This window comes from Haemorhous mexicanus, chromosome 21 (assembly GCF_027477595.1).
Source record: "Haemorhous mexicanus isolate bHaeMex1 chromosome 21, bHaeMex1.pri, whole genome shotgun sequence".
Classification (NCBI taxonomy): domain Eukaryota; kingdom Metazoa; phylum Chordata; class Aves; order Passeriformes; family Fringillidae; genus Haemorhous; species Haemorhous mexicanus.
The window spans coordinates 8,489,579-8,513,495 of NC_082361.1; the positions used below are offsets into that span (position 1 = coordinate 8,489,579).

Consider the following 23,917-nt stretch of genomic DNA (forward strand, 5'->3'; position numbering starts at 1 on the left):
CCTGAGAAAATAGCTCTTGCAATGCTGCTTTTTAAAAAAATATTATTTTATTTTATTTTTTTTTATTCAACCACAGCAAAACAAGCCTAAACCATTATTTTTGAGCACCTCCAACCCCCTTATGCTGATTCCCCCACCCCCTTGAGTAAAGCTGCCTGCTCACCTGTGTTCCTTTCTCCCCCAGAGGCTGAGCCACAGCTGGGCACGCTCGCCCTCACAAACGTTACCCCTGACAGCTTCAGCCTGTCCTGGACCACCCGAGATGGGCCCTTTGCCACGTTTGTTATCAAAGTCCAAGATTCCCTGGCAGCACACGAAGCCCAGGAGCTGACGGTGCCCGGGGGCACCCGCAGTGCCCACATCTCAGGGCTCACAGACCACACTGCCTATGACATTCACATTCAGGGCACCACCAGGGCAGGTGTCCACACAGAGCCCCTCACTGCTTTTGTCACCACAGGTACCTGCTCCAAGCTTTGGAGTCCCTTTCTTGGCTCAGGGAAATGTGTAACCCAAAAAGGATCTCCCCAGCACGGAGTATCTCACCAGCAGAGATGGGTTTGTTTGAAAACCTGCTGCAAGGAGGGGTCAGAACAGGAATGTTGACCTTAAAAAAATTTCCTAGGAGCAGGATTAGTTTAAAGGGAGTTAAAAGGCCAGATTGGATAGGGCTCTGAGCAAGCTGGGATAGTGGCAAGTGTCCCTGCCCATGGAACGGGATGAGTTTAAAGTCCCTTCCAACCCAAATTATTCTGTGATTCCATGATTCTGTCATTAAGACCCCTCTGGAGCCTTTCTCCCATGTCTAATAATATATTAGAGCTCCTGAAGTTTGAGGGAGAAATTTGCCTGCTGCTCAGAAGTTCTTCAGACAGGACTGGCTCATGGAACACCTCCTGTCCCAGGATGTTCCCTTCCAGGGACCTACCCAAAATGTGAATCTTGGGGATTGCTTGATTAGAAGTAAATAAGATGCAAAAATATCTCTAAATGAGTACTCAGATGTGTAAATTTTAATACATAAGGAATTCCAAATTATAACTCTTCAGGGGGGAATTTTTATGGCAAGTTCTAACAAAATCCATTTCAGTGTTTGTGAAATGTCAAAAGCAAAACCAAAGCCCTTTTCAGGAGAAGGCTCAGCCTTTAACTAAGTGGTGTTTTCTGAAGTGAATGGAGTTTTGAGTGGTTGGAAGATTGGCTGAATCAGCTCCTGAGCCAACAGAGCAAGGCTGGACAAATCCTGTGGAGAAATACAAGCAGTGCCTGGGCTCCAGGATCAAGGCCAGGGCTTAGCAGAGCCACCTGATCTTCCTCCTTGACTTGTCAGATTTTGAGTGAGCAAAATACACTGAGAACCTTGTGGCCTTTCTTTTTTTTTTTTTTTCATGTGACTTAGTGGATAAATTTTGAAGTGTTTTCCACATCTTTTCACCTTTGACAAATGTCACACTGATGTGGAAAAGGAGCCCTCAGTGGAATTTCTGTAAGTTGTCAACAGAGCCCAGCAGCAGCTGATTTGCACTGGCTGTGACCCTGAGTGATTAATGTTCCTGTTCTGGCACCTCTGACCCCTCCAGCACTGAAAACTAACACTGGAGATGTTCACATGCAATAGGTAAAGAAGCAAAGCACAGCAGTTGTGAATGCCCAAACTGAGGCTTGTCCCTAAAGCACTGATGGTGGAGGGAAGTAAAAATAATTGAAAGCTCTATGTGCAGCATTTCTAAAGCACTTTTGGTTATAACTTTCTTACAGTGCAAGAGTAGCAGCAGAAATGTGCTTACAAAGGGAGCTTGGGAGGGGTTTCAGTGGAGCTTGTGAGAGGAGAGGCTGAGACATCCTTGAGAAAACTTCAAAATTGAGCTCCATTGAAAATCCTCATCTTGTGGTCCTGACTATTAGATCCACACTAGGGGGAAAAATATGATTTCTGTTTGATGGAATCTGTGACACTTTCTAATTTGCAATGTTTTTCACTTTTTTTTTTTTTTTTCTGTGTGTGTGTTTTTGCACCTTCCCTTCTTTTAGAGGCCATGCCCCCACTGGAAAACCTAACAGTGTCTGATATGAACCCCTATGGGTTCACAGTGTCCTGGATGGCATCGGAGAATGCCTTTGACAACTTTCTAGTAGTCGTGGTGGATTCTGGCAAGCTGCTGGACCCACAGGAGTTCCTCCTTTCGGGAGCCCAGAGGGAGCTGAAGCTTAAAGGCCTAATTACAGGCATTGGCTATGAGGTTTTGCTTTATGGGTTTGCCAAGGGGCACCAAACAAAGCCCCTGAGCGCTCTGGCTGTTACAGGTATTTCAATGTAAGCAAATTTTGTTCCTTTCCACCCTCTTCTCTCTCACTTTCCTTCTCACATGGAAGATGTTTCATGCAAACCTTGGCTTTTGCATCCTTCTCTGCATCGTGGCTCCACGTAACTCCTCGTGACTGATGGGTTGACCAGTGGAATTCTGTTCCCTTTAACTGGATGTTTCCCTCTGAGGGATCCTGTGGAGGAGCATGTGGGGGCCTGAGGGGTGAAAGTTCCTTCTGGTCTTGCAGGTACCTCTAACAAAGTCTTGAAAGAAGAATGGCTGCATGCAGAGCTCATCTTGTTAACATCAGCATTCTCCAACAGCAGCATTCTCCCACGTTCCAGCCAGCAGGACCTTCAGGAAGAGCCATGGACTTCTTCCCATGGCCTCCTCTCTTCCCCTCTCCACGTGGGTTCCACTCACAGTGGGATCATTGCCACCCCAAAGTTGGCACCTCTCTCCTCAAACCAGCTCATGCTTCCACCCCATCAGAGCTGCTGTGTTCCAGCAGCACTTGAGCTTTCTTGGGAAATGATTGCAGGCTGATTCTCCAGCCCCAGAACCATCAGTTCTCATCTGCACACTCCTGTCTGGGCAGCAGTGAAGCTGGGAAGGGGGGATCTGGTGGGAGGTTTGAGAGGAAATAGATAGGAATGGCTGTGTGGGGAATGAAAGTTTGCATTTGGTGGGAGGTTTGAGAGGAAATAAATAGGAATGGCTGTGTGGGGAAGGCAGGATTGCATTTGGTGGGAGGTTTGAGAGGAAATAAATAGGAATGGCTGTGTGTGGAAGGCAGGATTGCACTGGAGGTGCTGTAGGACATAACTACTCCAGCAGCATTTCTCTAGCTAATGGTGCCTGACCATATGAGTCAGAGGTGTTTTGCAGGTAATTAATAACTTACAGCCCTTGGGATCCTTTTGAATGGGTTCATTAACCAAAGGCAGCAGCTCTTGCATTTAGATTGAAGGGTGCTGTTGAAGAGAGGAATTGTCATGGTTCCCCTTTGCTGTTTAAGAGCACAGTAAAGGATTCATCAGAATCAGAATCATCACAGATGCCAGAAGTGCATGAAATAAGGGGTTTGCACGGAGAAAAAGAATTTTCAGTGGCTTCTATGTTGTCCCCCTAGCAGAGAGAGGTCTGACAGTGTTCCAGATGCAGTTCTGTAACAAGAGCTTGTTTTTATTGGCCATTAATGTGTCACACAGGTAGGGAGGGATAAATGCCCAGGAAACTCACCTTTAGCATGTGTAACTCTGCATGTGGGAGACAAACCTGTGTGTCCATGCAGTGGTTTGCTGTTCAAGAGTGAAAGTTAGAATGGGCCTGCACACACTCACATTTATCCTCTTCTGTATAACACTAATATTTTGTTTTATTTTTTAATAGCTGGCAGATTGTTCCCCTTGCTTTGAACTGTGGTTGGATTCTTGCAGTGTGCTATAGCCAGACCTCAGACAGGTCTCTGATCAACTGATTAAAAAATAAATTTTTTTTCCCCACTGCTATCTTCTCCTTTTTTAGAAGCAGAACCCGAGGTCGACAACCTTCTGGTTTCAGATGCAACCCCAGATGGATTCCGTCTCTCCTGGACTGCAGATGAAGGGGTTTTCAACAGCTTTGTTCTAAAAATCAGGGACACCAAAAGGAAATCTGACCCCCTGGAGCTGATAGTGCCAGGCCATGAGCGCACCCAGGATATAACAGGGCTGAAAGAGGGCACTGAATATGAGATTGAGCTCTATGGAATTAGCAGTGGACAACGTTCCCAGCCTGTAAACACAGTAGCATCCACAGGTATTGTCTTGGCAGAGGGAAAAGTGTGACATTCCCTGCTCCTCCTCACAGCCAGCTCGTGCTGTTCCAGAGGTGTCCTGACGTGTCTCCTGCATGTCCCTTGTCCAAGTCACTGTTTCAGTGTGGTGTGGTTGTTTGTAATCAGTCCCAGCTTCCCAAGCTTCGTCACTGTCTATTTAATATGGTCTAATTGAATTACTTTAATGACCAGGAATTAGGCAGCAGAGTGTGGCAATTAAAACGCTGTCTTTGAGGGCCAAGAAATACTGTCTGTGCATCAGCCTTTTCAGTGATTTTCTGTGACTAATTACATCTCAGATCTGCACAACAGTTTACCTCCCTAGGAAAGAGTTATGACAAAATGAATTTACCAGGGCCATTGAGAAGTTTATTTATGGCTTGATCAGCAAAGGCCTAAGCACCATTAATTTAGAGTGATCTTACCAGGAGCAACATGTGCTGGGTAATTCAAATTGACTTGAGTTTCTTTGCAAAATCAAAGCTTTGATTCAGGCTCATAACTGAAGCATTTCATTTTGGCACTTTTGAATGAGGCGTTTCAATCTTTTTTTCCACACCGAAATTGTAGTTTCATTCTGAAACACATTCAAACCTGAAGCATGTGATGCAAAGTCTCGCGAGCCAAATTTGGTCTTTAAAAAATGTTGAGCTTGCTGATGTGAAAATGTGGTAATTTGAAATCAAATTAATTATGGGAGGAAAGGAAAAGGATGAGACAGGAGATCTCACCAGGGGCTGCAGCTCCTCCCGAGGGGCAGCTCCCATCTCTGCTCTGGGACAGGGACAGGAGCCAGGGCACGGCTGGGGCTGGGCCAGGGCAGCTCAGGCTGGAGCTCAGGGCAAGGTTCTTCCCCCAGAGGGTGCTGGCACTGCCCAGGCTCCCCAGGGAATGGGCACGGCCCCGAGGCTGCCAGAGCTCCAGGAGCCTTTGGACAGCGCTGCCAGGGATGCCCAGGGTGGGGCTGGTGGGGGCTGGGCAGGGACAGGGGCTGGATTTGATGATCCTGGTGGGTCCCTCCAGCTCAGGATATGATTCTAAGTGCCATGAGTGAGCAAAGCAGCAGGAATGCCTAAAGGAGGCATTTGCCAGGCAGCAACACCTCAGTGTTGAACAGCTTCTCCCTCTCTATTTCCTCTTGCTCTACCCTGGGCTCAGCTGCACTCCTGCCATCCCATCCCGGCCATAAACAGCCAGGCCACCCTCACCATCCCCCAGACACTTCCACGAAGCAGAACGTGCATCAGCAGCCCCCCTTGGCCAGGCTCCTGCAGTTGACTCCTAATAGAGAGGGATGTTAAGCTCACTGCACTTGTCAGCAGCAGGTCCCACCCTCAGTGACTCCAGGAGATTTAGGGAAGCCACTGAGAGTTGTCATTTCCCTCATGACCACGTCCCTGTGCAGCCCTTGCAGGGAGATTTAGCACATGAGATAGCCCAAGAGATGTTTGTCAGCTGTAAATAGCCCATGAATAATGGACAATAAAGACACAAAAACCCAGCTAAATAATTTGGGCTGCAGGTTATACCAGAAATGGTGGGTGGCTGCCAAGGCAGCCAACTAATTGCTTTTTTAGGAGTGGATTATTGCACAAACATATGGATATTTATAGCATTTCCAGTGTGGTTGCAAGGAAATATTTCTATTCCTGAAGAGGGAATTTATCCACTGCTGCTCTCAGAGTTGGAGCCTTTTAGAATCTTCTCTGTAAAATCTGTTAAGGTGCAATTTAACCCCCACTGGGAGATCACAACACATCTATGGTCCAATTAATATCCTTGTGGGAGGTGTGAGTCTCATGCTGCTCCTTTCCTCTTCTTCCAGTGGTGTTTTCCCACAATGTGACAGCATTTTTTTTCCTGAGATGATCACAAAACACTTCACATGCTCTTGATTTGTGATTAATGCAACCTGCTGCTTCCTGTTGAGTGGGAGAAGAAAGCCAGGGAACATCTTCCTCTAGACTGCTAGGAGTGAAAGAACAATTAGCAAAAAAAATCCCTAAAAACCCAGCCTCTCTCAGGTACCATGGGGGCTTTAGCAGCCTCTCAGGAGAGCTCCCAGTCCCTCATACACCTCTTTGATGCTGGAGGATGAAGATAATTCACCTGAGCCTGCCCCACAGATGCCCTGAGGTTCTCTGTGAGTGCCAGGTCAGGAGCTCACTGGCTGCTTTCCGTGCCTGCTTCATTCTGGCTTTCAGGTAGCCCAAGAAGATGATTTATTAATTTCTTTTTAATTTCCCTGTGCTCCAAGGTGCAAATCTCTCCCATCTCTGGGACTCATTCCAGGACAGATGCTCTGATGGTCCATTATAATTCCTGCCAGGTTCTCTCCCAGGAAAGCTGCAGCTGGGGGACTTGGGGATGTGGAAAACTCACATCAAAGCTCTTCTTACTGCTCTTTGTCATGCAGCTCACCTGGTGCAGAAAACAAGCCTGAGGCCCATGGAAATGTGCACAGCAGAGTCCAAGTGGGATGGATTGGGGATTTTATTTTCTGGGAAAGGCTGAAATTCTCCATGTGTATGCAAACCAAGTGCTGGTCCATCTGTTTAGTCTTCAAAATCACCACTTCCCTTTTTCTTCAGCCTCTCAGGCCACCTATAATGTAAAGCAAAACCAATCTAATTTTAATTTCTCCATCTTTCCTACATTTTCCTTATTTTTCTCTGATTTCCTTCAGCCTGTACCCAAACCAGCAGTACCTTTTTGTGCCACGTAGCTGTTCCAACCCCACCTTGCTTCCTTTCTTATCTGTAATTCTTTTCTTCCCTCAGCTTGTCCATGTGAGCAAACCCAACCAACACAACACTTCAAGTGAGCTCCAGAGACATCATTTACATTTCTCTTGAGAGCTCAGTTGTTTTTCTTTCCTTGCCTTTCAGTTGATTTAGTGCCCTGCTGCTTTGGGGACACATGGAACAAACAGCCTCTGACTCCTTTCCCTCAGGCACGTTCTTTCCAAGCTATTTCAAGCCCAGTCCCTATTTTATTTTCCTCCTCTTGCCCCCCTTCCCCTGCTCTCAGCCTGTCTCCACTCCTCTTCATGTGGCTGATGTTTGGGATCTCTCCTCTTTGTACTAATGGCCTGCTCTGTGTGTGCTGTTTATTTTTTAATACCTCAGGGTTGGTTACAGCCAAAAAAAGCTGGAAAGATTGGAAATGGGACGCTCAATGTAAACCTGGAAGTGGCAGCTCTCTTCACCACACCCTTCCAAAGCCCTTTCCATGCTTGTTCTGCAGGATCTTAATTAAGCCTCCAACTGGAATGTTTCAGATACATTTTGGGCTTAAATTTGGGTTATTTTGGGTAAAATTTGGCTGTGTTTGCCCAGTTCACTGATTTAATTTATGTGGAAAAGTGCAGTGCTCAGGTTTTGACAGGGAAAGGCTGAGTTTGGTGGCAAAGAGCTGCAGGTGCCTTCCTCATGATGGTTGTACTTGGATATTCACTGGATGGATGTGCTTGAAAGAAAAATCATGGGCTCAGAGAGAGATTCCAGGAGGAAAGTCTTGTTGCTTCTGGTTTGAATCCAACAGAAATTCCAGGAGTGAGTCCTTGAGAGGAGCCTTGAGGGGCTCCCACACCTGAGTCCAGGTCTCCTTGGAGCACCCTGCATTAGGAACTTTATGCTCAGGTAGAGAGATCTATCCATGGCTGTCATTGCTGTCTGTCACAGAGGGCTCTGGGGCTCAGTGGAAGGTCTAAAAATTCTCCATGTGAAACTGGGGTAGAAAAACATCTTAAATACAGCATACCATGGATAGCAGAAAGTCATTTCTGTGCATGTTCCTCGTGCTTTCTTCAGCACTGAAATCGCTGTTATTTTTATGTGTAGATACACATTGGGTATTTTTAACCTATGCAATACTGGACTGGTCCTGGAAAAAAGGAAAATCTGTTGCAAATAGGTTGTTGCTGTAATTAAACCCTTCAGTTTTGTGCCCCCTGCATTAATGTTGTTCAGAGCTGAGCACTGACAGCACCAGCTCACGGTTTAGGGTGATAAAACAAATCAGTTTTCCAGCACTAAGGACTGATAAACAAATGATTTACCTTTTCCTCCTGTGTGGTGTGTTCTCTGTTCTCCCCTGACAGTGGTTGGCTCTCCCAAGGGAATTTCTTTCTCTGACATCACGGAAAATGCTGCCACAGTCAGCTGGACCCCCCCTCGCTCCCGCGTGGAAAACTTCCGGCTCTCCTACGTCCCCGTCACGGGAGGTGAGCTGGGACAGGGGTGCCAGGGAGAGCAGGAAGGGTTTGCTGGGCTGCCATCCCTCCTTTCAGGGCATCTCCCAGGTGATCTTGCACAGATCATCTCTTTTTCTTCTTCAGGAATGAGGGAGTGCATCCAACCTCTGGACACAGTGCCCACATCCCATGGGCAGGGCTTGTAGGGCAGTTCAGAGGTGGATGCTGGAGTGGTTTGCTCCTAAGAAGTCTCTGTGTGAACCTCCTCAGCAAGGATTAGTTTCCAAATTGTTATTATTTTGTGGGCACTTCATGAGCTGAGCACACTGGAAGAGATGGCCCTTGGAAACAATATTCAGAATCCATGATTATAATAAAGTTTCAAGGCAGTGTTTTACTCATTGCTCCCCAGCGTTGTCATTCTGGTTTAGTGCCCAATTTCAAAAACTTTCTCTACTTCAACAGATTTTTAACCTAATTTAGGGACATCTCTGAAGGGAAAAAGCTAGAGAACAAACACTAAAGACACCAGTACCAAAAAAACTAGTGTTGACTGAGACAAGGAAAGATTTAGGTCTTTAGACAATATTTAGGTCTTTAGACAATATACCCTGAAAGCACATGTGCAGCTTTAAATACAGTGGTCCCACAGAAGAACAGGAATCCAGTCATAAAGTTAGGCATTTCTCTAAGAGCTTTCCTGGAATCAACCCAGAATTTGCAGTAAATATGGGTGCTAAGTCCTCAGCCACACACAGAGCATCTTTTAAAGGAACATGTATCTTCCTTCTAAATAAGGGGGATAAAGGAGAATCTTCCAGCCCTCACCACAGACAAGGCAGATCTAAACTGCAAGTCCTGTCCTCAAGGTGTTTGAACTCCCAGGTAGAGACTGCTGGGGTTTCTGCTTCCACCTTGTCTGGGAAATTGCATTTTTCAGAACAGAAATCACAGAATGGTTTGCACCTTAAAGCTGATCTCATTCCAACTCCCTGTCACAGACAGGGACACCTTTCACTAAAAATGTTAATTTTTCTTACTGAATACAAACCAATGGTTTAGATTTAGGTGTTATGGCAACAATATTTGACACCAGTGGATGTAACTAACTGGGAAAATTCCTCTCCTGCTGTAGAAGCCCATCCATGGTGGCCATAATGTCTTTAACTTGAAAAACACCCTTCAAGCATTTCCCATTGTGTCACTCATCCCTTGGCATTTGGCCTCATCCTAGGTACTCCAAATGTTGTCACAGTTGAGGGGAGCAAGACAAGGACCAAGCTGGTGAAGCTGGTCCCAGGTGTGGACTACAATGTCAGCGTCATCTCTGTGAAAGGCTTTGAAGAAAGCGAGCCCGTCTCTGGCATCCTGCAAACAGGTAATAATATAAAAGCAGGAAACTGCAGCTCTTTAAATGGCTCATCTGACTCAGGGACTGGAGCTGCAGACCCACCTAGATCCCATTTTTGCTGCCCACACAAACTGTAGGAAGCTTTTTGTCCCACTCCTTCTTTGTCTTTGCATTTTACATGAAGATGGAACTTGTAAATTTGGTCAGGCTCCCATTTGCTAAATGCTAAATAAACCTGTGAGATGGAGACAATTCATGTATTTACAGTTCTAATTCACCAGGAAAAGAATCAGAAGTTTGTTGGGTTCTTTTTTAAAATTAACGCTGGTTTTGAGATGAAGGAGCAAAGGGCCAGCTCAGCTGAGCAGTTCAGACCAGTTTCTGTTGTGGACTTCACATGTCCCAGGTTCCAGACTGACCTGAGCACAAAAACATTCTCTCTCCTGATTTTTTCCTTCAATATTCTGTCAGTATTTTTCTCAGTATTCTGTCTCCTGATTTTTTTCTTTAAATATCCCTGCAGGAAATGAGGGCTCACTCTGCTCATGCTGACCCCTCCTTGAATTCTTTTTGGGGGCTAACAAACATTCAGAGAGCTGAGGCAAAGAGCAAGATGATGAGTACTGATAATGACAGGGATTTATAACCCATTCCAGCTGTTCTGGAGGCAAAGATCCCATCTAAATTCAGGGAGAGCACAAACCTGTGTGAAAAGTGAAATCCTGTGAGGAGGCAAAGCAGGATGTGGGGGGGATTTGGGATGCCTGGCTGGCTGTGGGATGGCTTTGTTCCAAACAAGCTGCTGGAAGGTCACAGTGGCCATCAGCTGCTGCCACTTTGGTTGTTTTTCCCAGCTCTGTCTCCTGAGTTTGTTGTAAAAAACAGCCCAGATTTAAGGGTGTTGAGAGAAATATGTCAGTTTTGACAGAGCTGTTGAGATTGATGGTATCAAGAGTGATCTGAGAACGTGGTGAGTTCTGTTTGTTCCCAGACTTTCATCTCTTCCAGCACTGACCTCCCTTTCCAGGGAAGGTTTTGGTGTCTCTTCACAGGCGCTGACGTCTTTCCTGCAGAACTCCACTATTCCAAAGGGAGCCATAAAAGCTGCACTGAGTTTTGGGCATTTTCTCTCATGAATTTACAGCAGAGCATTGCACAGAGCTGAGAGTGTTTGTCAAATTCCTTCAATCTGTTTTTCTTCCAGCTCTGGACAGCCCATCAGGCCTGGTAGTGGTGAACATCACAGACTCTGAGGCTCTGGCAACCTGGCAGCCAGCAATTGCTGCTGTGGATAACTACGTGGTGTCCTACTCTTCTGAGGAAGGTGAGAGGGGCTGGGAATGGACTGGGGAGCTGAAGGGTTAAAGCTCTCAAGAGGTGCTGATTGTAACTCCAGGAAAATCCCAGAATATCCAGAGCTGAAGGGACCCATTAGGATCATCCAGCCCAGCCCCTGTCCCTGCCCAGACACCCCAAGAACGCCACCCTGGGCATCCTGGGCAGCGCTGTCCAAACACCCCTGGAGCTCTGGCAGCCTCGGGGCCGTTATTTGGAGAACGGGCTTTGCTGGAAGCACTTTAAAATTGATCGTTTTAATTCGGCACTCTCGATTCAGCCGTGAGCAGACACAGGGGAGACTCCTGGGAAGCAGAGGTGGTGTTATAATCCCTGTGAACACTAGAGAGAGCTCACACTTTTAGAGAAAGGGCTCTGGTGGAACCCAGACTCAGCAGAGGTGCCAGCACAGCCATGGGCTTCTACCATTCTGCATTTGCACCAACTACGAATAAAAGAAATCAGTGAGTGGAGCACAGAGTTGAGCACACCATTGTTGCCATCATATTTTCTGGAAAAATCTTTTTGCCAGGATTTCTCTCCTGGGAAGCAGAGAAGCCTCAGAGAAAAAAGAAAAAATATTATCTCATTTGCTTCTCCTGTGTTTTGCTGCTTTGGAATGTGGTTGGAGATTGTCCAACATGTGAATTGTTTTTACTTAATGACCAATCACGGTCAGGCTGTGTTGGGACTCTGGAGAGTCACGGGTTTTTCATTGGTATCTTGTGAAGTTTTCTCTAAGTACCATTTCTGTATTCTTTAGTATAGTTTAGTATAGCATTCTTTTATATAATATAGAACATAAAATAATAAATTAGCCTTCTAGAAATACGTAGTCAGATTCATCATTTTCTTCCTGCCACGGGGAACCCCAAAAATACCTCACACCCTGATGTGTCTGGATGCAATCAACGTCTCTTTTCTGCTGTGTTCTGTTCTCAGAGCCAGAAGTGACCCAGCTGGTGTCAGGGAACACGGTGGAGTACGACCTGCAGGGGCTGCAGCCTGCCACCGAGTACAGGCTGAGCGTCCACGCGCAGAAGGACGCGCAGAGGAGCGAGAGCCTCTCCACACACTTCACCACAGGTGCCACCCCACCCACAGCTGCCAGCTCTTCCAATCCCACCTGCTCTGTGTTCCTCTGGAAACCTGAATTTTGATAGTGTTTGCATCAACCTTTCTCCACTGGGGCTGACCACGGGTGGTTTTCTGTCACTGATGCCTCAGGTTTAGCTTTTCTGTGTTTCACATTCTGTGCTGCTTTGGTGTGTGGGTCTGGGTTCACATCAGGGGATGGTGAGCTCTGTGCACAGAGCAGGGAGACAAAACAATTCCTGCTCCAGCTGGGACCAAGGACAAATGAGCCAAATCTCAGCCCAGGAGCACAAACCCCGTGGGCTGGAGAGAGAAAAACAAGCAGGGTGGGACTGCCTGGGCTAAAGCTGGGATGGGACAATGAACTGCAAGGTGCAAATGGAGCAGAGCTGATCCCAGGGAGAGACCCCGTGCCCAGCTGTGCATTTTGGGGCCATTTTGGGTCATCTTGGGTGCAGCCCTGGCTGGGCTCTGGTGCTGCCCAAGGTGGATATTCTCAGTTCAGTTGAAGAAAGAACAGAGATAATTTCTCCCAGGCTGAGCCTGAGAATCTTAGAGGAAAGAATTAAAACAATTATCTCTCTTTCTATAACCATTGTTTATAAATATAGTTCTCCAGAGTGTGCTAGTCGTAGTTCACCAATAGTGTGAGATGTTTCTACTTTGAAACCAATCAAGTCTCACCTTGGTGAGTCACATCATAAACAGACACACTGCTTTTATTAAACACTTTTGCCTTCTGATCCACATAAAGACTGGAGTCTTTCTGTCCCTGACTCAACAGCGTCAGGGACCAAGGACAAATGATCCAAATCTCAGGCCCAAGAGCATAAACAGTGGTGGAATGAAGAGAGAAAAACAAGCAGGATGGGACTTCATGGGCCAAAGCTGGAATTGGACAGTTAACTCCAATATGCAAATAGAGCAGAACTTATAAAAATATGAGATCACCAGTTCTGCAGAGTCTCAGAGCAGGAGCAGGAGCTCTTTGGCTTCTGAAGGTGCCCAGCTGGTTCCACACTCGTGGCTTTCCATGAGCACCAATGGGATCAGGGATGGTTCTCCTTTTCCTGCCTTGGTTTGTCCCAGGGCATTAATTAGGGAGCCACACCAACCCAGTCCTGTAATCACAGAGGGAAAGGGAAGCTTGAGATTGGAGCCAGAACAAGCTGGAAAAGTTTTCCTATTCTATAAAGGTTCCCTAGTCTAAAAAGTTTTCCTATTCTAAAAAAAACATAATTGGAACCTGAGTTTTATTTCTCAGGAATATGTAAATACCAGTTTGTCTTCTTGTGAGAAATAAGGAAATGCACAATTTTGTCTCAAAAGACATTTCAGTACAATTGTTCATAAAATAAGGTGCCTGAAACAAGCCAGTATTTTAACTTAGATAAAGTTAACACCTTTATTTTAAACTACCAATGGGAAAATTAATTCTTAACCACAAAAGTTAAGGTTGAAATGTTTTTTCATTTCAAATTTCTCTGGAGAGAAGGTTTGTTTTCCTGGCTTGTTTTAATATATGGCCCACAAGATAACCTGTGGAATTGACTTTGTAGGGATGTGATTGTAATTGCTGTGGTGTCTCCTGCAGGGCTGGATGCTCCAAGGGATTTGAGTGCCACTGAGGTGCAGTCAGAAGCAGCTGTGATGAGCTGGAGGCCTCCCCGTGCTCCAGTCACTGGGTATCTCCTGATCTATGAATCCATTGATGGCACAGTCAAGGTAAATAAACCTGAGCAGCTGTGCCTCACATCTGGGCAGTGGAGATGCTCTGAAGTGTCCAGCAGTGCAACATAATTGTGTGCCTTAATTTAAACACCTAAATTAAAAAATACTCACTGCCTCTTTCAGTGCTAGACTGAACACAAATGCATTTAAAACCTGTTAAAGGACTTTCTTACATTATACTCTGAAACAGCAGCTCCATTGCAGCCTGAATTTTGCCTCTCATCCCTCCACAATACAGAAAAAATCACAAACAATTTCCTTCATTCCAAACAGATATCTTGGAGTAAACTCAAACCCCCAAAGGATGTGATTCACTTTTCTAAACTCAGGGGAGCACCTGTGCAAAGGGGTGTCTGAGAAAGGATAAACTGCCTCTGGAAGTGCCTCTTATTCTCCTATCATTTTATTTTGTTCCTACATAATTAGATTACACAAAATATATAAATATTAATCCCAGAAAAAATAAAATTTTGGATGCCCAGCCTGGATCATTGGAGAGGATTCTAATTTTCAGGAAGGCAAATTCCCCAAGCACACTGAAAATCAGTCTTTTAATGTCACAGCAAACCAGCCTTTTAAAGCCTGGAGTACAACATTTCCTTGTCCTAAAGGATGAGTTCCCCAGTTTTTTATGAATTTCACAATCTGTGCATTCAGGACATGTAAACATTTATGCTGCCTTGCTTTCAAACCTCCCAGCTTGTACATTATGATGGTAAACACTAATTTCCAGGCAGGCTTTATTGAACTTTTAAAGATTAGCTTGGTAAAAATCTTAGAGGAGTACCTTTATATGAATTAATCTTGATGGTTAAAGATATCATCAACAAAAAACCAATGTGACAGACTAAAATGTGTAACCATTCTGGTCATTATAATTTATTTCTCTGAGATTTCCCTGTATTATTTCTTTTCTTCACAGGAAGTCATCCTAAACCCTGAGACAACTTCCTACAGCCTGACAGAGCTGAGCCCCTCCACGCAGTACACAGTGAAACTGCAGGCCCTGAGTGGGGCCCTGAGGAGCAAAACCATCCAGACCATACTCACCACCAGTAAGGACATTAGAATAATCTGAATTATCTAAAATAATACTGAATACTAATCTAAAATAATCTAAATACTGCTGAGCTCTTCTGTGAGGACACACAGACCCCACACTAGATTTTAATCCGTTTGTAGTGTTGGTGCAGAGTCCCTGTTCCCCCAGACCTGTTTTCCCTTGGCAAGATGAAATTCCAATGTCCATCCACATCACCCTCACAGTCTGGTGAAACATCCTGCCTTGCCCACGTGAAATATCAGCAGGAATTCTTTAAAATCCAGCTGACACCTTGATTTCTCCTTGTATTGATCCCAGCGAGCAGGGGAAACAAATCAGAGTTTGGAGCTGAAATGAAGCAAACCACAAAGGCACACACAAATCAGTGCTGGGGGCTGAGCAGATGGATTTCTGGGCAGGTTTTTCTCCTCTCTCTGAGATGGGCTGTCTCAAAGCCCCTCTGCACATCAGCTCCAGCCCAACAGGACAGCTCTGCAAGGATAAATTGGCTTCTCTGAAGGTCACTTCACAGCTGACATCAAAAAAAGGAGTTGTTTTATATGAGCTGTGCCACTTTGCCTGTCATTTGTCTCACTTTTCCCAGTTTTCAGCCTTTCAGGCCCAGCAGGACCTTCAGTCATCCCCATTCCCCCTCCTGCTGCTGGCACCAACTCCAGCCCAAGGACTGCCAGAAGTCACCCAGCCCCAAGTCTGCCCTGTCACTGCTTGTGCAGAGCAGGATGAACTCTCCAACACACCCAGAAACAGGAGAGGAATTAAATCTGGATGTGTTTAGGTGATGTTTGTTAAATTGGCAATGAGCAGGGACTGACCAGGTGCCTTCAGCCGTGTGAACACTGCCAGACTCATTCAGGCAGAGGCTTAAGCCTGGCTTTAACTCTAAAAATACATTTGTGTGTATTTTTTGACAGGGACTATTTAGCGACTATTTAGTGACAGTCACTCTTAGTGACTGAAGGAGCCCCCTGTAGAGTCACTTTTCTCCAAATCCCAAAGCTGATGGGAACTTGCATGGCCTTAAATCTCACCAGGGGAGGTTTAGATTCAATATCAGGAAAAATTTCTCCATGGAAAGAATTTTAAAGAATTGGAATAAGCAATGTTGGAGTCCCCATCCCTGGAAGTATTCAAAATACCTGTGGAGCTGGCACTTGGGGACATGATGGTGAACATGATGGTGGGACTGTGTTAATGGTTGGACTTGATCTTAAAGGTCTTTTCTAACCTTAACAATGCCATGATTCTGTGAAATTCTCTGGAGCTGTAAGACTGGCAAGGACCAGCAGCCACTCTGTGAGAAGCTGCAGGTAAAAACTCTCCTTTGGACATACCTGGAACAACACTTGATTGGCTGAAAAAGTTAATGACCTGGGTGAATAAAAAAAAAGAAAAGTTTTTTAGGAGGGTTAGGAATTGTTCTGACTGCAATGATTTTATTGCCTTGTTGTCAGAAAGAAAAGCTTAACAATATTTTCCTGCAGTTTCAACTGTTGCTGTTTGCTTTGTTTCTTATGAGTGTAGCTTTATAACACATTTAATATTGTCCTTGCTAGCACAACACTCAAAATTAATTTATTTTTGATTGAAGTCCTGTCTTTGTATCCTCCTTCCATCTTCTGTCACATGAGCAGATATTGGTAGATTTGTTTTTCCCCAAAAGTTGCTGTTACACAGCTCCTGAATTTCAGTCTTTAGCTGGAGGATGCACTCCCATCCTAGCAGGGAGTAATTATCTCACATTCCCAGCACTTCCAGAAGTGTAGACAGATGTGAAAAACCACATTCAAAAGAAGAATTCACCTCACCAGCTGCATCCTGTGGATGTTCTGTATGCAGGATGCAATAACAAACCTGTTCCTGGGATCTGTAGCTGTCCCACAAGGGATTTTCCTGAGTCCTCTGCATTGGGCACATTCCTTGTAACAGCTGATTTCCTAAGGAATGCTTTCCCTTCCCTGTGTGTGCAGCTGGGCTCCTCTATCCCTACCCCAAGGACTGCTCCCAGGCCCTGCTGAATGGAGAAGCCACCTCTGGGCTCTACACAATTTACCTGAACGGGGACAAGGCTCAGCCTCTGCAAGTGTTCTGTGACATGGGCGAGGACGGCGGCGGCTGGATCGTGAGTAGGGGGCAGGGGCAGCACATCCCATCCTGCTCATCCCAGGCAGAGTGTTACTATCACACTGGGGCTGTCCTGTCTATAAATTTAGGGAGTTTTAGCCTGGGTAGGTGTAGTGGTTTTGGTTTGCCAATTTGTCACCAATTTTGAGGTTTCCTGGCCAACGCACCAGTGAGTGTGGCAGGTTATTATCACAGTAGGATAATAGTGTTATTATCACAGTAGGATAATAGTGTTATTATCACAGTAGGGCTGTCCTGTCTATAAATTTGGGGAGTTTTATCCTGGGTAGATGTTGTGGTTTTGGTTCACCAATTTGAGATTTCACCAGTTTTGAGGTTTCCTGGCCACTGCACCAATGAGTGTGGTGGATCATTATCACAGTAGGATAATAGTGTTATTTACACACTAGGGCTGTCCTGTCTATAAATTTGGGGAGTTTCATATTGGGTAGGTGTAGTGGTTTTAGTTTACCAATTTTTCCACCAATTTTGAGGTTTCCCAGCCAAGGCACCAATGAGTATGATGGGTTCAGTGCTGGCCAATCACCAGTGCACTCACTTCCTGCTGTGAGATAGGATTAGGAGAAAGGCAAAGAAGGCTCAAAACCTTAAAAAGGTAAAAATAAAATTTTATTAACAATAAAAGAAAAAAAAAGAATTAAAACAAATCCTTCAGAACACTTCTCCTCCCCCCACAACCTTTTCTTGTCCACTGACAATGTAAAGAAACAAAACTTAAAATTTACAGTCAGTTCACCGCCTCTAAAATAGTCTTTCATCAGTTCACTTAGGGAAAGAAGTCCCTCTTGAAAAACTATGACAGTAGGACACTCCAGTGCCCAGAACAGGGTTGCCATCTCTTTCTGTAGCTGGAGGAGAGAGAGGTGTCTCCAAAGGATGGGTCACACCCCTGGATTCAGCCCTGATCCCTCTCCACTGGTGTAAGGGCTGCTGAAATGCCATATTGGATAACACATCTTCTAAATAATCACCAAGGAGAGGGGAGGGTGAACTGACTCTGAATAAGAGAGGGAGTGAGTACAGCACAGCCCAGGGGAAGCATTTGTTCAGCAGCCATGGGGTGCAGTGGCTTCCAAAGCCACACGTCCCACCCAGCCAACAAAGGAATGGCAGTAAATGCCACCTCTCCACACTGGCACCCCCAAATTTGAACATGCCAGGGCACAGAAGGGCAGGAGGAGCTGGAGGAATGCTTGGCTAGGAGATGAGGGGTGGAAAAACCCTTGGCTGAGAAATCCAGAGCTGCAGGATGGGTTTAAAAGGGCAGAGGGCAGGAACCTGGAGGCCATGTCATGCAGAGGAGCCTGGGAACCCAGCAGACAAATTGGAGACTTAAAAAATACATGGAGCATCCAAAAGCCTGTGTGCAACTCAGTCCTTGCAGTGAGGCTCTGCTGGGAGGGGTAAAGGCAGGGCTCTGTGTTTGTAAAAGCTCTTCCCCTCTGGCCAAGGCAGTCTGTCCATAACATTTCCTGCTTTTAGGTGTTCCTGAGGCGTCAGAATGGAAAGCAGGATTTCTACAAGAACTGGAATAGTTATGTGGCAGGGTTTGGAGATCCTAAGGATGAATTCTGGATAGGTAAGTGCTGAAAATTTGTATTTTTATAAAAACAAATAAGACAGAAACACAGCCCAAAAGTCCAGGAGCCACTTAGAGGCCTCCATTTAGCTGGCAGGAGTATTTGTAAAGGGGAACAGGAGAAAAGGAGCCAGGGACACCCTGTCTGAGGGAGACTGAAAGGGCCAGGCTCAGCCAGTCCAGCTGCGGTTCAAGCATGCCATGCTGGGGTCACCAAATGAACCCACCCAATGCTCACTGGCGCTCTGGGAGCAGTCAGAGGTGACCTGGGAAGGAGGTTCTGCTTCCTGTCCTCCTGGGACACCCCCAGCAGCAAAGGTTTACGATCCAGAGAGGAAAAGCAGGGCAAATAGAAGTCATAAACTCACATTTTTGTAAAATAAAAGTAAACCCTCCACATTTTCAAAGGTTCCACTGCATTTTTCTGGCTGTGAATGAAAGATGACGATGATGATGATGATGATGATCACACAGCACAGCTTTGGTTGTTTTGACCAACCTGTTTCTATTATTTGAAGGGAAGATCTCTCCCAGACAGCCTGGGACTATTTATTTGCTTTTGTGCCAACATCACCCTAGAGCTGATCCAGCTCAGGGTGCTCACCAGTGCTGGTGTCCTGCTCTGTTTGTACAGTCCAGTATGGCCCCATTTATGGAATAATAGCATGGCAAATGTCCTGGTTTTGCATGGAAGGGAGAGCTTTGGCCACTTCTCTCTTTCAGCAATGTAGAGGGCTGGTTGAACAGCTTTGGGTTCAGTGACCAGCACTGAATCCACCACAACAAAGAAAAAAACATGGAGAGACTGATGCCTTAAGGAAATCAAACAGCATGCTTTTGAGATAATATTAGTATAGGAGTAATGTAAAGGTTGGTCTTATCACTCTAGAGGTGAATATGGAAAATGTCCACAAAAGCCCCTCCCTCAGGGTGTGAACACAGTTTTTATAAGTTTAACAAATTAGCATAATTGACAAAATCACCAATTAGGAGCACAAGTGGTGATGAAATTCCCCCCTGTTCAAGCCCCTTCTAAATCTCTCCCCCTTCAGATGGAACTGAACTTTGTTGATGAAAATGGGTCTGAAAGAGCTTTTTTCTGGCCTTGGTTCCCAGGGAGAACCAAGATGGGATAGGGGCTCTGGAATGTGTTTTGTCTTTCTGCCTAGGGAAGAGGTAGGGAAAAGCACTGGGAAAACCAAGTAGGAACGCAGCAATAGGCTACAGAGCTCCAAATATGTGTGTAAAGAATACAGAGAATAGAGAAAAGAAAAAAGGCAAAAAAACATTCGGCATCAAGACAAACATTCCTTCCTGCCCACAGGTCTGGAGAACCTGCACAAAATCACTTCTCAGGGCCAGTACGAGCTGCGGGTGGACCTGAGGGACAAGGGGGACACGGCCTACGCCGTGTACGAGCGCTTCAGCGTGGGCGACGCCAAGAGCCGCTACCGCCTGCGCGTGGATGGCTACAGCGGCACTGCAGGTGAGAGCACTGCCTGGCTGTCCCTCCCCCTAGGGACACACTGCCTCCCAGAGACTCAAGGAAACTGTGCAAGAATTGCAGATCAGCAGGTGCCTCTCCTGTGTGAGTGTCTTGGTTTGAAAAGCCAGGTGTCTGCTCAGGAAGGCATGAGCCACCCCTGAAATGGAAAATGTAAAACCCTCTCTATGAATGATTATAATATCTACATTGATGATGATGATCACACTCTCTATGAATAATTATAATTTTATTAATTATTATAATTTTGAAATTAAGGGGCCCTCAGGCAAAGATATGGGAATAGGAATAACAGTTCTTTAATAGGGAAAAAAATTTAAAAATAAAAAACAATGCAGTAATAGTACAAAACAACACTGCCAGAGTCAGAGCAGGAGCTGACCCCCTGTGGGTCAGGGTGGTGGCACAGTCCCATCCCAGGCTGGCTCAGGGTGGTGGCACAGTCCCATCCCAGGGTGGCTCAGGCTGGTGGCACAGTCCCATCCCAGGGGGGCTCAGGGTGGTGGCACAGTCCCATCCCAAGGGGGGCTCAGGGTGGTGGCACAGTCCCATCCCAGGGTGGCTCAGGGTGGTGGCACAGTCCCATCCCAGGGTGGCTCAGGCTGGTGGCACAGTCCCATCCCAGGGGGGCTCAGGGTGGTGGCACAGTCCCATCCCAAGGGGGGCTCAGGGTGGTGGCACAGTCCCATCCCAGGGTGGCTCAGGGTGGTGGCACAGTCCCATCCCAAGGGGGCTCAGGGTGGTGGCACAGTCCCATCCCAGGGGGGCTCAGGGTGGTGGCACAGTCCCATCCCAGGGGGGCTCAGGGTGGTGGCACAGTCCCATCCCAGGGGGGCTCAGGGTGGTGGCACAGTCCCATCCCAGGGGGGCTCAGGGTGGTGGCACAGTCCCATCCCAGGGGGGCTCAGCCCTCCTGCAGTGCCAGCTGTGGTTCTGCTGGAGCAGGGATCCTGCACAAGGGGGGAGTTTTCCTCTGCAGCTCCAGGGCTGCTGGAGATGGGCCTGCTCTCCCTCTGGGAATGCAGGGCAGCAGAAAGCTGCTCCTCTGGGAATGCAGTGGGCAAAGGCTGCTGGGCTGTGCCCAGGGCAGATTGGATCCAGGTAGGAATGCTTGGCTCCTCCCCTGGGCGGAGCATCTCCCCATGGGATGATGGAATTTGATCAGCTGCAGGGACACTCCCTGGCCATGGACAAGAGATCTCCTGGAGGGGGGATTGGATGAAATAAAGAAAACTGCCCCATGAACAGAATATAACTGCTCCACCTCTTACAGATGGGAAATACACACCCCCAAACCATATCTTACAGGCCAGGACAGTGAGGTGTTCAAAAATCAAACAAATCAATATATTTATGTTTCTGTTTTATATCCTCCAGGCATTTTGGTGTCATATTTTATGGCCTGATTATGGCAGCATTGAAACAAGTGTATTAAACCACAATATATCTCATTTGGCCAATCTTGGCTGTCATTTATACAGCCAGTAATAGCCTGGCACAGCTTCTTCTCTTGTCACTAAAATTTGCAGCAAAGCCCTGTTGAAATGTGATTTATGATTTTGCTGAACAAATCATCTGCCTTTTGTAATCACACTGGGGCAAACCCTGCAGCCCTTGGTGAGTCCTCTTCAGGGCTTCACAGGATTAAGAGATAAATCCAGTTTAACAATATGTCTTAAAAGGAGATAATTTCACACTGCTGGGTGCATAAACCAGAGCAGACGTGTGGGTGTGGGCTCTGCCCGGTGACCAGCACAGAAGCTTTTACACAGATTACAGAGATACAAAGGAAATGCAGCAGCAGAATTAATGTCTGTTTAATTTAGATGGGATATTGGGAATAAATCCTTCCCTGTGAGAGTGGGCAGGCCCTGGCGCAGCTTTCCAGAGAAGCTGTGGCTGCACCTGGATCCCTGGAAGTGTCCAAGGCCAGGTTGGACAGGGCTAGGAGAAGCCTGGGACAGTGGAAGGTGTCCCTGCCATGGCAGGGGTGGAATGAGATGAGTTTTAAGGTCCCTTCCAGCCCAAACCATTCCATGATTCTGTGATTTAAAGCAAATTGTCTAGGGCAGAGTAGTAGTAAGTGCTACCATGAGCAGGATTCAGTCAGTGTGGAGACTCCTTTGGTCTTGATTCCTTCCTTGTGAACACCTCTTTGTTCTTGGCTTGTCCACACTGTAAAATCCAGCTTTTAGCAAGAAATGCAGAAATTGAGTTGCATGGAAAAAAAACACTTCATATACTAGGGATTAGAGACCACCTGAAAAAATATTTTGACCTGCCTGCAAAACCAAAAATTATGCATTTCTTTTCTGTATTAAAAAAGTCAATTTTTAAAAATTTAGATGCAGACAGGGCACGGCACAGTCCAAATATTTTCATGAAATCTAAACCAGGCAACCCACTGACCTTGCTCTTTCCTCTGTCCCCCCCATCCAGGTGACTCCATGACCTACCACAATGGCAGGTCCTTCTCCACCTTTGACAAGGACCACGACTCTGCCATCACCAACTGTGCTCTGTCATACAAAGGAGCTTTCTGGTACAAGAACTGTCACCGAGTCAACCTGATGGGCAGATATGGTGACAACAGCCACAGTCAGGTGAGTTTGGCTATGAAGGCTTCTCTAATGCATAAGAGGAATTGCAATTATGGGTTTTTCTGATGGTTCAGCCAGCCAAAAATCACAGCATCCCCTCCTCCCACTCTCCAGGAACATAGGAAAGGTAAGGGCAGTCACAAAACAACAATTTAACATCAGCTGGTGAAATCTTGTTGGTTTTGTCTGATTTTCCAAGGGAATATCCCAAGTGTGCAGGAAATAATTGTAGTTTTCAAGGTGTGAAACAAAAATATTTCTCCTGCCATGAAAGCCAGGCAAGGAGGGACAGCTCTGAGGGACAGAGGTTTGACAAGACCAAGCTCAAGGTGCGGCACCTGGGTCGGGGCAACTTCTGGGACCAGTCCAGGCTGGGATGAGCAGCTGGAGCAGCCCTGGAGAGGGACCTGGGGATGCTGGGGGTGAGAGCTGGAGCTGCGCCAGCCCTGAGCCCCTGCCCTGGGCTGAGCCCAGCGAGGGCAGCAGGGCAGGGGGGATTGTGCCCCTGTGCCCCTGTGCCAGGTGAGAGCCCACCTGCAGAGCTGCCCCAGCCCTGGCCCAGCCCAGGGAGGAGCTGGAGCTGCTGCAGAGATCCAGAGGAGGCACCAGGCGGATCAGAGGGATGGAGCAGCTCTGCTGGGAGGAGAGGTTGGCACAGCTGGGATTGTTCACCTGGAGAGGAGAAGCTTTGGGGGGACCTCAGTGTGGCCTTGCAGGGCCTGGAGGGGCTGACAGGAATGATGGAGACAGAAGGTTTACCTGGCACCTGGAGTGCTAGGACAAGGGGGAATGACTTCACGCTGACAGAGAATAAGTTTGGATTAGATACTGGGAGGAAATTGTTCCCTGTGAGGTGGGCAGGCCCTGGCACAGGGTGCCCAGAGCAGCTGTGGCTGCTCCTGGATCCCTGGAAGTGTCCAAGGCCACACTGGAGCAGCCTGGGATTGTGGAAGGTGTTTCTGCCCACAGCAGGGATGGAACAAGATGGTCTTTAAGGTCTCTTCCAGCCCAATCCAGCATGTGTTTCCATGATTCTGTGACCTCATGTGGGTGGGTTTGTACAGGTTGGACGTTCCACAGCCCCTGTGCTTTCCAAAGCTCCTCCTCTTTGTGGTGCCTCTGTGCCCAAAGCAGAAACATCCCCAGTCTGAACCAGGGGCAGCAAATGCAAGTGTGACCCCCAACCTGTCCCCTTTG

At 46.7% G+C, this 23,917-nt stretch overlaps 1 protein-coding gene across 5 annotated transcripts in view; it reads left to right on the forward strand.

Moving 5' to 3' along the window:
- Nucleotides 1-23,917, forward strand: part of TNC (tenascin C) — a 75,885-nt gene that overhangs the window by 50,649 nt on the left and 1,319 nt on the right. For 2 of the 5 annotated variants that reach the window (XM_059865108.1, XM_059865110.1), the window contains 11 exons: nucleotides 3,834-4,106; nucleotides 8,228-8,350; nucleotides 9,555-9,698; nucleotides 10,876-10,995; nucleotides 11,949-12,092; nucleotides 13,696-13,826; nucleotides 14,755-14,887; nucleotides 16,863-17,014; nucleotides 18,520-18,616; nucleotides 19,941-20,102; nucleotides 22,560-22,723. In XM_059865108.1, the coding sequence (XP_059721091.1) occupies nucleotides 3,834-4,106; nucleotides 8,228-8,350; nucleotides 9,555-9,698; nucleotides 10,876-10,995; nucleotides 11,949-12,092; nucleotides 13,696-13,826; nucleotides 14,755-14,887; nucleotides 16,863-17,014; nucleotides 18,520-18,616; nucleotides 19,941-20,102; nucleotides 22,560-22,723 (1,643 nt within the window). Of the gene's footprint in view, nucleotides 1-184; nucleotides 461-2,031; nucleotides 2,305-3,833; nucleotides 4,107-8,227; nucleotides 8,351-9,554; nucleotides 9,699-10,875; nucleotides 10,996-11,948; nucleotides 12,093-13,695; nucleotides 13,827-14,754; nucleotides 14,888-16,862; nucleotides 17,015-18,519; nucleotides 18,617-19,940; nucleotides 20,103-22,559; nucleotides 22,724-23,917 lie in introns of all 5 variants that reach the window. The other 3 variants (XM_059865109.1, XM_059865111.1, XM_059865112.1) reach the window with 2 other exon arrangements.